This window comes from Trichechus manatus, unplaced genomic scaffold (genome assembly GCF_000243295.1).
Source record: "Trichechus manatus latirostris isolate Lorelei unplaced genomic scaffold, TriManLat1.0 scaffold00087, whole genome shotgun sequence".
NCBI classification, from domain to species: domain Eukaryota; kingdom Metazoa; phylum Chordata; class Mammalia; order Sirenia; family Trichechidae; genus Trichechus; species Trichechus manatus.
The window spans coordinates 7,564,415-7,577,986 of record NW_004444023.1 but is presented as its reverse complement, the minus strand read 5'-3'; the positions used below and the strand labels follow the sequence as shown (position 1 = coordinate 7,577,986).

At 44.5% G+C, this 13,572-nt stretch overlaps 2 protein-coding genes across 4 annotated transcripts in view; both read right to left on the bottom strand.

Moving 5' to 3' along the window:
• The window catches only part of LOC101349462 (zinc finger protein 432-like), a 58,546-nt gene that overhangs the window by 38,521 nt on the left and 6,453 nt on the right, over nucleotides 1–13,572 (bottom strand). The window contains exon 1 of one of the 3 annotated variants that reach the window (XM_023736419.1): nucleotides 3,472–3,589. The exons of 1 other annotated variant lie outside the window; for it this stretch is intronic. The gene's annotated coding sequence lies outside the window, so the exon portion shown is untranslated. Of the gene's footprint in view, nucleotides 1–3,436; nucleotides 3,590–13,572 lie in introns of those variants that run through there. One more of the 3 variants, XM_023736417.1, reaches the window with a different exon arrangement.
• Nucleotides 11,127–13,572, bottom strand: part of LOC101347770 (zinc finger protein 613-like) — a 28,345-nt gene continuing 25,899 nt past the window's right edge. The window contains exon 5 of the mRNA XM_023736479.1: nucleotides 11,127–13,549. Coding sequence (XP_023592247.1) covers nucleotides 12,816–13,549 — 734 coding nt within the window. The 3' untranslated portion in view covers nucleotides 11,127–12,815. The remainder of the gene's footprint in view (nucleotides 13,550–13,572) is intronic.

The following is a 13,572-nucleotide window of genomic DNA, read 5'->3' as shown; positions in this document are numbered from 1 at the left end:
GGCAAAACCATTGAAAGCTTCACCTTTTCAGATTGGCTAGAAATTGTAATCCTACATTTTGAATTGTCTTTCTTAACAATCATTGGTACAGGTTTCAGTAATGACAGTCAGGAGGGTCTTCACTGGTCCAACAAATTTCTACTCACTAAATGCTAATAGAAGAAGGTAAGAGTAGAAAGTCTTCTGCGTTCTGTTTAATTCGCTTTATGTGAAAATTTCCCTAAAAGGTATTTTCCAAGATTATCTTAGCTATTGTCTTTATACCTCAGGGCCCAGTTGACGTGTCCTTACAAGCCCAGCTCCAGGTGGGTCACATTCTCTATGCTCAAGGAGAGGGAATAAATGATTCCAATACTATTTCTAAATCAAAGTCTAGAAGGATGGAAAAACTGACCAATGCCTTTGGTGGGCCACAATTACCCTATCACACAGTCCCACCCAATCACTTCTGTGGGAATTACAAGACCAGGGCTAGAAAGGCCACAGAAAAGTAACTGATCACACCACAGGCCACCCCCTGGCTTTTCTAGCCATGGTTCTTTCATATTTGGAGGATAACTTCCCCTTCCCGAACATTTTACCAGTACAAAACAGTCATTAACAGTAAGTCCTTCAACAGGACAAAGAGTTCACAGGGTGAGGTTACTCAGTTAGCTATTCAGGTCGGCTGCAAGTTTCATCTGATTTGATCAGGTTCTCTAAAAGTCATCTTCGCCTTCACTTTATCTTCTGGCCTCTGATAAAATTTAACTGAGGGAAGATTATTTCCTTGCTCTGAGCCTTATTTGAGGTATCAGCGTAGCAAGACCTGTAAGGGACTTTAGGTTTGGCAACTGTACTGAATTCCAGCAGTGCCTCCCCCTTAGTCTACTCTTTCACAGCTACAGCTTCTAGAGTTACAGTTTTTACAATCACAGTTAACCTTGTTAGCAATCAGCTCTCACAGCTGAATCATATAATCCTATCAGCATCTTCCCTCACCTCTCTTCCCCAGACCTATCAGGAAAAGAGGAATCTAATTCAGTGGGGATCCTCCCTTGTCCCCCTCATTTTGAGTGTAAGCACACCCATGAAAGCATGTAAACCAGCACTTCATGCCTTTATCTCCCTCCATTTTAGATAGCCAATTCTCAATTGTCCGTCCCTATCAAACCAGTACTGAGGAGACAAGCATGTTCCCTGGTCTTGAGAGAGAATCGTCTTTTCCAGTTGGAACTTTCAGGTTCTGCATCCATAAGCAAAGTCCAGTCCAGAGCAAGCCATCAAATTGCAGCAATCTACACCAGCTCATGGTGTCAAACATCCTTCTCTTCTTTCGGCTGGGGTTTTGGTCAGCTCATCCAAGCCATCCAAGCTAGGTCACAATGGGTAGCAGCCTTAGGCTTGGGAGTTCACACACACCTCCACGCACTTCAGAAAGCCCCTTCACACTCTCTCATCCCTAGCCCCCTTGGGCTAGGTCAACGGGTTCCACACATAAACACAGGAGTCCACATAACTCCCTTTACTTCTGACCTGCCAGCCCTTCCTCTCTCTCTCTCTCTCTCTCATCCCTAGCCCCCATGGGCTAGGTCAATGGGTGCCAATGGTACATGTCCAAACTCAGCCCCTCTCTTCACTGCTGCACTTCCCCTACTTCCACTCATAAGTGGACCTAGATAGTCACAAGAAAGCAGACCAAGCTGTCTACTTGTCGGCTCCCTTTAACTTCCAGTCCTAGAAGGGGGTTCCTTCTGATAGGCACTGACTTTTGCTACCTCCATGAATCCAACAGCAAGCTGCTTACTTGAAATTCAAAAAGCAAAACAGTCCCCTTTTTTTTTCTTTCTTTCTGCAGGTCCTGCTTTCAAATGCAAATCTCTTGTTCTCTCAGCAGTTCTGAGTGGTTCTGCATGTGGTTTCAGTGCAAATCTGGGTGGGTCTCGGTTTTCAACCTAAGCCCCCACTCTATACACAGGGCTACAGCATTCAAACCAACAGCCTGTTCCCCTCTGGCAAATCCTAGTTCCCGTTTTTAGCATATCCAATCAAATATTGGCTGAAGGCAGAGTTACACATGTTCTATAATCTATAATACCCAATATTCATTTCTACCATACATTCAGGTCTGTTTCACAACACTAGGTGAGAGAAACATTCAATATCCATACTACATTCAGATAAACACTTAATCCTAAACTCATAACCCTCTTTTAAAACATTCCAGTTGCATCTTCTCCACACCTTAACTCTTCCCATTCATATGTATATGGCCTTGGGCCTCTGGCTGGGTGAAACCAGTAGACCCTGGGCCCCTATCGATCATCCTACTTATCTGACCTGGATTTTGCCCCAGGCCACTTCAGCTGCAACTTTTCAGTCATTACAGGTAACAACAATCAAACCAACTATCCAAGAATCTAAATATTCACTTCCCAAGCCCCTTTGTTCTTTCTTTCACAAAGTTCCATGCTTCCAGGAGTCTGGAGCCATTGCAAATCTATCTTCTGACACCAACTGTAAAAACTGTGTGTAGGTGGTGTCTGACCTCCTCCTGATAGGAATCAGCCTTGGGTTGTTCATCTTGATTCTCCTTTCTCCTGTGAAGTTAGAAGAGGTCAGACACTAGCCTTCAAGTCATTGTTACAGCAGCAGAACAAGGAGACTGGTGCTAGACAGCATGGGAGCCAACCCACGGAGCGAGAAGGCTGAGAACCTTCAAGCAAGAGACTTCCTTGCGAGGTGGGGTGCCTCTGGGCCCTTATCAGTGGCTCTAAAGAGCTTTCTAACACTTGCTGGAGGAGGGCAGAGGCTTGTCTGGCCCAAGAGTCCCTAGGGGCACAGGGGTCGACAGGCCGAGGGCCACAGACGCGTACCTGCGGCCAAGGCTGAGAAGGCGCTGTCCTGATGCAAGAAGAACTATATCCTGAGTTCCTGAATTGTAACACGTTACTTACCTAATAAACCCCATAAATGTGAGCATGGTTGTGAGTTTTGTGTGGCCACTGCAAGGAATTATCGAACTTAGGGGACAAGCGGTGCCACGGGAGGGACGGTTACTGTCAGAATTGGTAAGGATGGCGGAGAGAGAAGGCATGTTTGAGCTCCACCTCATAGGAATTTGCCTTGCGCTGATGCTGATTCTCTCACTTTCTAGCGAAGTAACAGGAGATCAGATGCTGCCCCCACGCCATTTTTACAAGTCTCTTAAAGGCAATCCAGGCTTACCAGACACCGGATTCATCATAAATACCACCTTCACCCCTTACAAGCAGAGTGGTCTACAGATACCCTGTACCCTGTCAGTCTAGACAGCCTTAATCGTTGTACTGAAGCGTCACCCCAGGTCTGACCCAAAAAGTACCAGACTCCCACCTGCTTCCCCTCAAGCACCTCCATCACGGCGCTCCCCTTAAGAATTCCATGGGTCCTCACGACATCACGTCCACACACCTACCTCGCCCTGTTTCAAGGACAGAAATACACATTCACCATTTTTTCTCCTTAATCACCAGAAGTTCCGAACCGTTGCAATACTTCCGTAAACTGCTCCTACTTTTTCACCCCGCGCGCAAAATCTTTGTCAGCCTACGGGGGCCGGCGAGGGTCTGGACCTTCTGCAAGAGCGCGGATAATGGCATTTCCGGCTTTGCCTGATGAGGTTATATGTCTGCGCCCTTTTGTCTCGTCTTCCTGGAGGCAGCTATATTTGAATATCCGCCGTACAGAGCAAAAGGGACTATTTTTTTGTGCCGGTAGCTACGGAAGGCCAGGAAAACGAGAAAGTCAACGAAACTGTTGGATTCCCTGTCTTCTCTACCCTTGCCAAACATGGATAGATTTTCAGTGGTTTGAGCTTCACAAGAAAATCATGGAACCGATCAAATTACATTGACCGCGCTGGGCAGAAAAATAATATGGCCCCTCATTTAAACAGTTGTTTTTAAGAAAGAAAAAAGTTTGGTAATGGATAAATAGGAGTTCAAGGGTCTGTACAGCAGAGACACGCACCTGGAAAGGTAAAAGGCAAAAAGCTGGTAAGCTGAGCACCACGGAAATATTCTCACTGAAAACGGCTTTCAGGAAAGGGCTTTAAGGACAGAAAAAGGTTTGGAGAAACTGGTACTGTATGAGAGTGGCATTCACAAACAGTGCAAAAGAGCAGGTGGGATGAGCCTAGGTTATATTTAGAGTGGGGCATAGGGGAAAGGCCGCTAATGTTGAGGCCAGGGAAAGGCAAGTAGATCGCCAGGCCTTTCTTCCTAGTCCATCTTAGTATGGTTACTCCAATGAAACCTATTCAGCATCACAGAAACAGGCAAGCCTCCACTGACACAGACAGTGGCTGCACTTGAGGAGCACTGGGCAGGAATCAAACCGCATCTCCTGCATGGTAGTCAAGAATTCTACCACTGAATCACCACTGCCCTCAACTTACTTCTCCTTCATTCCATTTCTCAGCCACAGTCATTATAACACAAACAATTAAGGTTGGAAAATATAGATATTATCTTGAATATAGGGTATTGGAGGATAATGAGAAAAGGCCAAAGAATCAACTCAAAACACAACCCATGTGTCGTCCTCACAAATGGCACCACGTACTATGGATGCTATCTGAAAAGTATCATTGGATCACTCCCTCTTCTCTGTCCTCATTGCTTTATTTCATTGTTCTGAACTACTGCTTAATTTACCACCTTAATGGCCCCAACAAGTGACTCTACCACCAAAGTATTAGTCAAAAGATGAAACTGAATAGTATATGGAATACCTTTGGCTCAGTCATGAAAACACTTGTTTTCATCAAGCTACAGATTTATGATTAAGGTCAAACAACCCTATATTCTCACTTATCCCTCCTCTTCTCACTAGCGCTAATAAAAAGAATGATAATACCTTTATTAATTGCCTGTTTGCCAAGTGTTCTTCTAACTGCGTTCCACAACCACCCTATGAGGCAGATAATAATTTTAAAGATAAAATGGAAACACAGGTGTGATGGTTAAGATTGTGTGTCACCTTGGCTGGGCCATGATTCTTCGTGTTTATATGTGATCACTCCCATGATTGAATATGCTGTGAGTAGCCAATCAGTTGAAAGGGAGTTTCCTTGCGGGTGTGGCCTGCATCTGAACATAAGCAGACATTCTGGCTTTTTGCTAACTCTGGATTCTGTGGCTGCCTCCTGTTCATCTGACCTCCGGTTCTTGGGACTTGAGCTAGCAGCTTATCTGCCTATCCTGGGATTCATCCACCTTCACAGCCTGTGAGCGGAGTCCGGCTTTCCAACGTGCTGATCTTGGGTTCGCCAGCCCCTGCGGCTATGTGAGTCAGGTAAAGTCTCTATCCTAATCCACAGATTGGGACATTCCAGTATCTACAATCGTGTGAGCTGTTTCTTTGATATGTCTCTCTCTATATATATTTATACACTTCACTGGTTTTGGTTCTCTAGAGAACCCAGCCTAAGACAACAGGTGTCTTAGTCATCTAGTGCTGCCATAACAGAAATACCACAAGTGGATGGTTTTAAAGAAGAGAAGTTTATTTCCTCACAGTCAAAGTAGGCTAAAAGTCCAAATTCAGGGCATCAGCTCCAGGAGAAGGCTTTTTCTCTCTGTCGGCCTTCTTCTCTTCGGCGTTCCCCTGGACTAGGAGCTTTTCTGTGCAGGGACCCCAGTCCAAAGGACGCGCTCTGCTCCCGGCACTGCTTTCTTGATGGTATGAGGTCTCCCAACTCTCCGCTCACTTCTGTCTTCTATATCTCAAGAGACTGCCTTAGGACACAATCCAGTCTTGTAGATCCAGTCCTGCCTTACTAACAGAACTGCCACCCATCCTCCCTCATTAACATCATAGACGCAGGATTTACAACATATAGGAAAATCACACAGTACCAGGAATCATGGTGCAGCCAAACTGATATACACATTTTTGGGGGGACATAATTCAAACCATGACAACAGGTAAGTTAAGTAACTTGTCATACACCTGGTTCATGTCAGGGCAGGATTAAAATCCAGGCGGTGTGACTTCAGGACTCACTCTGTGATAATACTGCCTCTCAGCGCAGGAGGAACTGAGGCCATGGTAACAGGTGAAGGGTGATCTTCACTGGGACCATGAGGATCCTGGGTATGGGAACAGAGGCTGTGTGTACCAGGCATATGTATACACTGGGCCTCCTTCACCTGGGATGTCAACATTTGAGAGATGAGTTCAGCACCTGGTGTGCAGTGTTCAGGGCAGGTGCAGTCGGATGGATCACTTTTGTGTGGTCTTTCCTGCCATGGTCTTGTGTAAATAGGGTAAATGTGGCCCACCAAAGGGATTGGTCAGTTTTGCCACCCTGGTGGGCTTGAGGTGAGCCATCCCACAGGCTGGAGGGAGAGGATCCTACTACCACCAAGGAAGAACACCCAGGAGAGGACAGCGCATCCTTTGCACCCATGATCCCTGCAACGAGACACTCCTGGAACCAGGAGACAGAGAGAGAGAGCCGCAACCCTGAACATAGCAAGAAGTGGTAGCAGGAGAGATCTGCAGAAGACCATTACAGTGGGCTTCCTGGCCGATGGACTGAGAAAGCCGAGTGCCTGGGGTGCCTCTGGGGACTTATTGGCAGGGGTTAAAAGAGGTTTGTAATGCTTGCCTGAGCAGGGCAGATGGTGAGGGCCAGCGAGGCATGCCTGTGAGCACAGCCTGGAAGAGGCTATCCTGATGGAAGAACTGTATCCTGAGTGTTTCTGAACATAAATTGTAACCTGTTACTTCTCTAATAAACCCCATAATCATGAGTACTGTCTGTGAGTTCTGTGTGGCCATTGCAATGAATTATCAAACCCAGCAGAGCAGTAGAGAGCATCATGGGAGGGATGGTTGGTGTCAAAATTGGTAAAGATGGAGGAGAGAGGAGGCATGTCTCATAGGAATAAGCCTTGAACTGTTGATCTTGATTCTCCTTCCCCCTTGTGAAGTTGGAGGAGGTCAGATACCGCCCCACATCATTTTTACAGCAGGCTTGTTCAACTTATCCTGGGACCCTGACTGATCAGTTCAGGGAATGGAAAGATGTGACATGGTGCTATCTAGCATCAGGATTCACGTAACTTCCTGATGTGTAAGAATCAAGATGAGCACAAAACTGGTTCTTATAAGGTGGACATCAGATATACCTCCACTCTCCAACTTCTTTACCATTTCTGAAACCAGCCATTCCCTCTACAGTACTTTATACTTCTCTGTTGTCTTGGATAACTCATTGCAATGGCCACACAGAACTCACAGAGCATACTTACAGTTATGTGGTTTCTTAGGGAAGTAACAACTAGGGATCACGATCAGGAAGCACACAGATGAGGTTAAACAGCTCCCCTGAGCTGGATAAAACATCCCTCCATCAGTGTAGGACAGCTGCCAAACAGAACAGCTCTTTCAGCTATTCTCAGCTGTGCAAGCAAGTAGGCCCTTCTGGACTTGCATGCAACCTCTGGTAGGTCTTCACTTGGCCCCCTTAGGAGAGGTCTCCTCTCGGTCCCATCAGGACAGGCCTCCTCTCAGCCACCCTCTCATCCCTATCAGGACAAGTCTCCTCTTGTCTTCCTCTGGGCACTCAGGTCTGGCCTCCTTTCAGTCTCAGGGTTACAGCTCTCAGCAGACTCGGGGCATCTGCTGTTGTCAAAGGCAGGCCAGCTTGGCCTCACGCTGCTGTTTGTTTTGCTTAGGTGTCCAACTGCAGAGCCTTGGCCTGTGACTTCTTCCCGTTTCTGGGGCAACCAGCTCTATCAGTGCCCTTCTGATAGATGGTGCCCAGCTGTGCTCCGTGGGCTGACTCACCCACTGTGCCTGTCTGCCGATCTCACAGTTCCTGCCGCTCTTGCTGCTGCTGTTTCTCTGCCGCTCAGCTCTGGTTTGCTTTTGCCATTTCTCTGCTGCTGGGCCCCCTTCTTAGCTTCTCTCTTCTTCAGTGTTACAGCCATAGGCTCGGGAGAGGGCCTAGGTCCGAGAGGCTCCAACAGCAGAGAACTGTCCAAAGTTCTCACTGAACTGCATCAGCAGGGAGCATTTTTGCTCCAAGGGTTAAGCTTCAAAAAAACTGTCCTGACTGATCAGTTGCATCCTAGTTATATCCAGTTACTTTCAAGTTGATCCTGATCCTGAGCTGTAGCCTGTGGCTTCTCTAATAAACACATAACTGTGAGTATGGTTTGTGAGTTTTGTTTGGCCATTGAGATGGATTATCAAACCTAGCAGAAAATAGGGAGTGCCGTAGGTGGAACAGCTGATGTCAGAAATGGTGAAGAAGTTGGAGAGTGGAGGTTTGTCTGGCCACCAGCTCTTAGAAACCAGCTGTGTGCCGTTCCTGATTCTTATCCCTCATGTATTCAGACAAATCCTCATGCTACACCACAACTATTTAACCCTACAGTGTTTCAAATTCCTTAATAGTTTTTCTGAGTATTTATATCAAAGTAGATATAACTTGATATAATTTGTAACTAAATTTTAAAATTAAACATTCAGTTCCTTAGTTGCACTATCCACATTTCACATGTTCAGTAGCCATGTGTGACTAAACCAAATACCCATTGCCGTCAAGTTGATTCCAACTCTTAGTGACCTGGCAGGACAGAGTAGAACTGCCCCATAGGGTTCCTAAGGAGTGGCTGGTGATTTCGAACTGCTGACCTTTTGGTTAGCAGCCTAGCTCTTAACCACTGTGCCACTGGGGCTCCCATGTGTGACTAGTGCCTACCAAACTGGACAGCACAATGAGCAAGACATTCTAGCTCTGTATATGGCTGGAACGTGTACTGAGAGAAAGCTCCATCATTTCTATCATCCCAGAAAAGTATATTGGAGAACACTGTTTTACAGGATTTTATATTACCAGCACACAGAAAAATAACTAATTACATATTGATTTGGAAAATGGATGAATGATCCCATGAACTAATTTAAGACTTTATCATTGAAGTGAATGAGCCACTGGAAGGCAGTTTACAGAATGGAATTTTCCTACAGAAACATTTTCATGTGACATTTGAGAGACTCAATAACTGAAAAGAGAGATGGAAGAACAGAAGAGGAGATAGGTCTTCAGAATAAGTAGAATAAAAAACAGTCTCTACGAATGGAGGTTGTTGTTGTTGTCAGTTGTCGTAGAGTTAATTCGTGGTGACTCCATGTATACAGAGTAGAAATGCTCCGTAGGGTTTTCAAGGCTGTGACCTTTCAGAAGCAGATCACCAAGCCCGTCTTTCAAGGTGCCTCTGGTGATTCGAGGTGCCTCTGAGTGTGTTTGCACCACGAATTTTTCTGTTAGTATTCCAGTGATTAAACATTTCTGTCACCCAGGGACTCTGACAATGGATCATTGTATAGGAGATGGGAAGATGTGAAATCCTGTTGGATTTTCTTGCAGGTGAACCCTTACGTCAGCCTTGATATTAGCACCATTTCAAAGATGCCAGTTTCTCTGTGACCTGAATAAAGACTGTGATTTCTCTGATCTTCACCATTCCTTCTCACTTTGCTGTGAATGGAGCTCTTGGATAGTCATCTCTAATGCAGAGTTTGTTTCCTTAATCACATACGTTGTTGTTAAGTGCCGCCGAGTCAGTTCCAACTCGTAGTTACCCTCTCTACAACAGAATGAAACACTTTCGGGTCCTATGCCATCCTCACAATCATTATGCTTGAGCCCACTGTTGCAACCACTGTGCCAATCCATCTCGTTGAGTATCTTCCTCTTTTTCGCTGACCCTCTATTTTACCAAGTGTAAAAATGGCGTGGGGTCATTGTCTGAACTCCTCTAACTTTACAAAGGGCAAGGAGACTCAAGATCAATAGCCCAAGGCTGATTCCTATGAGGCGAGGGTCAGACATGCCTCCTCTCTCTGCCATCTTTACCAATTCTGACACCAACCATCCCTCCCACAGCATTCCGTACTTCTATGCTGGGCTTGATAATTCATTGCAATGGTCACACAGAACTCACAATTATGGGGTTTATTACAGAAATAACAGGTTACGATTGAGGCTGAGGAACACTCACGGATACAGCTTTTCCATCAGGACAGGCTCTTCCAAGCCATGCTGGCAATGACTCAGACAAGGGCTCTTTAGGTGCAGCTGGGTTAATCTCATTAGATGGGGGTGGAGGGGCTAATAGTTTTACTGGGGAGGGTAGTTTAGCAGACAAATATGGAGTAACCACTTGAGATGGGAGTGAGAGGACTAGTTCTGTTGGTAAGAGTGATTCAATGGAATTCCGGGTCTCACTGTCACCAGCTTCCTGATTATCTGCTCATATGTCCCCATCCCAAGATTCAGGATCCCACTTCTTCCCAATCAATGCCCTCACGTTAATTTCAGATACCTCTCAAATTTGGCAACTGAGTTGGTGCTGTAATTCAGCCATTCTTACAATAAGACTCTGGGTTTGGTTTTTGGCAATATAATCTCTGTTACTATAAAAAATAAGACTTTCAAAGCACAGGTGGAAACTTTTAGGTTGTTTATGCGGCGCTGGAGCTTTGGCTCTGAAGCCCTGAGCTTCATCTCTTTCTTTCACCAGTTTGTCTAGTGAAAAGTAGAACCAACCAACCAGCTTTCTTACACCTCTCATTATGACAAAATTGTACAAACGTATCACACATGCAATCACCCAGAGCCTGCCTTTCACCAGTACCTGATCTGTTGGTGGTGATATTTTGTGTATTTGTATCGCCACCTCATACCATGGATTAGCAGTGCCCTCTTTACTACTGGAAGCAGAGTCATCAACATCTTTAAGACTAATCAGACTTGAGAACAAATTTAGAAAATTCATCCTTACAATTTTGTTTCTCTAGAACCACTCTCAGTACCAAATGTCTTAGGCTGGGTTCTCCAGAGAAAAAAAACAGTAAAACATATTAATATATATATAGATTTATATCAAGGAAATGGCTCACGTGGTTGTAGAGGCTGGAACGTCCCAAGTCCATGGGTCTGGACAGAGGTGACTTCTCAGTAAACTGGAAACCCTGGTGGCATAGTGGTTAAGTGCTACAGCTGCTAACCAAACGGTTGGCAGTTTGAATACAACAGGTGCTCCTTGGAAACTCTATGGGGCAGTTCTTCTCTGTCCTATAGGGTCACTATGAGTCGGAGTTGACTCGACAGCAACTGGTTTTAGTTTTGGCAGTCAGTGTAGTAAACATGGGACCACACAACTCTCACATGGCTCTTCTTCTCTGCCATCCCTGTTCTTAATCAGCATCTCTTCTGCAATCCAGAAGGCCTCCCCCAAACCTCTCTATTTTAGCTACACACATATATATCCTGACTCTCATCAGTTAGTTGCAAGGCGGGGCCTCCCTCACAATTCCAGAGTTCAACCAATCTTCAATTACCCATGAGATGTCCACCAACTCCGGTCTTTTTAATTACCAGGCAAGACTAAACTATCAAACCATCAAGTTGTTTACAGCTTACCCAGAAAATGTCAATCAACCAGGAAAATATCCTGGGCATAAGTAACAATCCTTTTGGGGTAGAAAACAACAGGAACCCACTTCTTCCTTCCATGTTGCTTCTCCAAAAAACTAGGGCAAAGATAAGACCTCCTCAGCGCTTAGGGGAAAAAAATCTCTCAAGCTGTTTTTCAAAAAATGTAAGGCCGAAGGCCACATAGAGGAACTGACTTCAATACAATAGAAAAACAAAAAAACTAGTAAGGAATCTATAACCTCCTTGAGGAGGTAAGACATGGGGACCAAAAAAAAATTTTTTTTTTTCCCTACAATGGTTAAGTACTATTAAAAGGAGTCCTTACCCCAAGAATCTGTGGGTAGTGCCAACGGTTAACACAATTGGCTGCTAACCTGAAAGACAGCAGGCTCCAGTCCACCCAGAGGTGTCTTGAAAGAAACACCTGGTGATCTACTTCCAAAAAATGGGCCACAGAAAATCCTAGGGAGCAGAGTTCTACACTCACACACAGGGGGTCACCATGAGTGGGAATCAACTCAATGGCAACCAGTTTTGACAGGAAATTGTCATAAGAAATTTTTAGGATTTTCTAACTCCTAAAAATTCTAACTAAACCCCTTGTACCAATTACTCCATGTCTCTTTTACCTAGTGTAGATATTGTATCATCCTTTGACTAGATTAGTTGGAGTGTCAAGATTTCACTTAAATATAATCCAAATAACTCAATGCTCTCTCCAAGAAGGCATGTGCTTTTCTCTTTTTTTATTCCCCACTGTATCCTTAGTTCTGGAAACACGGCCAGGCACAAAGGCAGTATGTGACAAACATTTGTTGCATTAATGAATAAACTCAATGTAATGTTATTGTTTTTTAGGTCCTTCTGCATAATAGAAAGTTGTAAAATTGAGGGTAGACATTCTGGTTTTCGATTATTCCTTCACCCTGATCTGGGGAAACTGAACTCATCTATATGTGCTCCAAATCCCACCAATCCATTATCCTTTTGCAACCAACCACCTGTCATGGCTTTTTTCATTTATGGCAACATTCAAGACACTGATTATCTTTTCTGTTTTTGAAATTCACACTTTTATTTCCTCCACTGAGATTAACTCACACTTTCATTCATTTTATTGGCACAATAGAACAACTGAAGCGTATGTATTTGTGTTAACATCAGATTATGTCATGATATCAAAGTACATATTTATGTAGGATGAGTGTATCAGGCATTCCCAGTCTCTGCATTCATATGATTTCCCTCAGGATACACTTTGTAGCCATACAATGAGATAGAAATTTTCACTCAACCCTCTTCCCCAGTGAGTGTTTCTCACTTTATCCTACCTGTTTTATGTGACATAAAATATGAGGTAATTGATCACCGAAGGCTCTTCCCCATTCGCTGCATTCATAAGGTTTCTCTCCTGTACAAACTCTCTGTTATCTCCTGAGGGTTCACATCCAGCAAAAGGCTGTCCCTCAAGGACTATGCTCTTATCTGTTAGACACTCAGAGGTGTTTACTGATGTCTGAGCTGCCAGAGAAGGCATCTCCTTACTTACCGTATTAACAGGGCTTTTCTCCTGCTGGAGATCAGTGGTATGTGACTTGATGTGACTTGCTGTGGAAGGGTCTTCCACATTCACTGAATCTACACATTTCTCTCTAGTGTGTATTCTTTTATGTGATAAAAGGCAAGACTTGGAGGCAAAAGTTTTTTCACATTCATTGCAGCCATAAGGAGTCTCTCCTGTATGAGATCTTTGATGTTCAATGAGCTTTTCCTTCTTGTCAAAGCTTTTCTCACATTCACCACATTTAAAGGGTTTCTCGCCTGTGTGAATTTTCTGATGTTTAGTGAGATTTGACTTCTGAGAATAGGATTTTCCACATTCATTGCATACAAAGGAAACTATTCCTGTGTGACATCTCTTATGTGCTACGAGGCATGGCTTTTGACTGAAGGCTTTACCACATTCACGACATACGTAGGGTTTCTCACCAGTATGAATTCTCTGATGAACAGTGAGATCTCCCTTCTGGATGAAACGTTTTCCACATGCACTGCATATGAAGGGTTTCTCTCCAGTATGACTTCTCTGATGA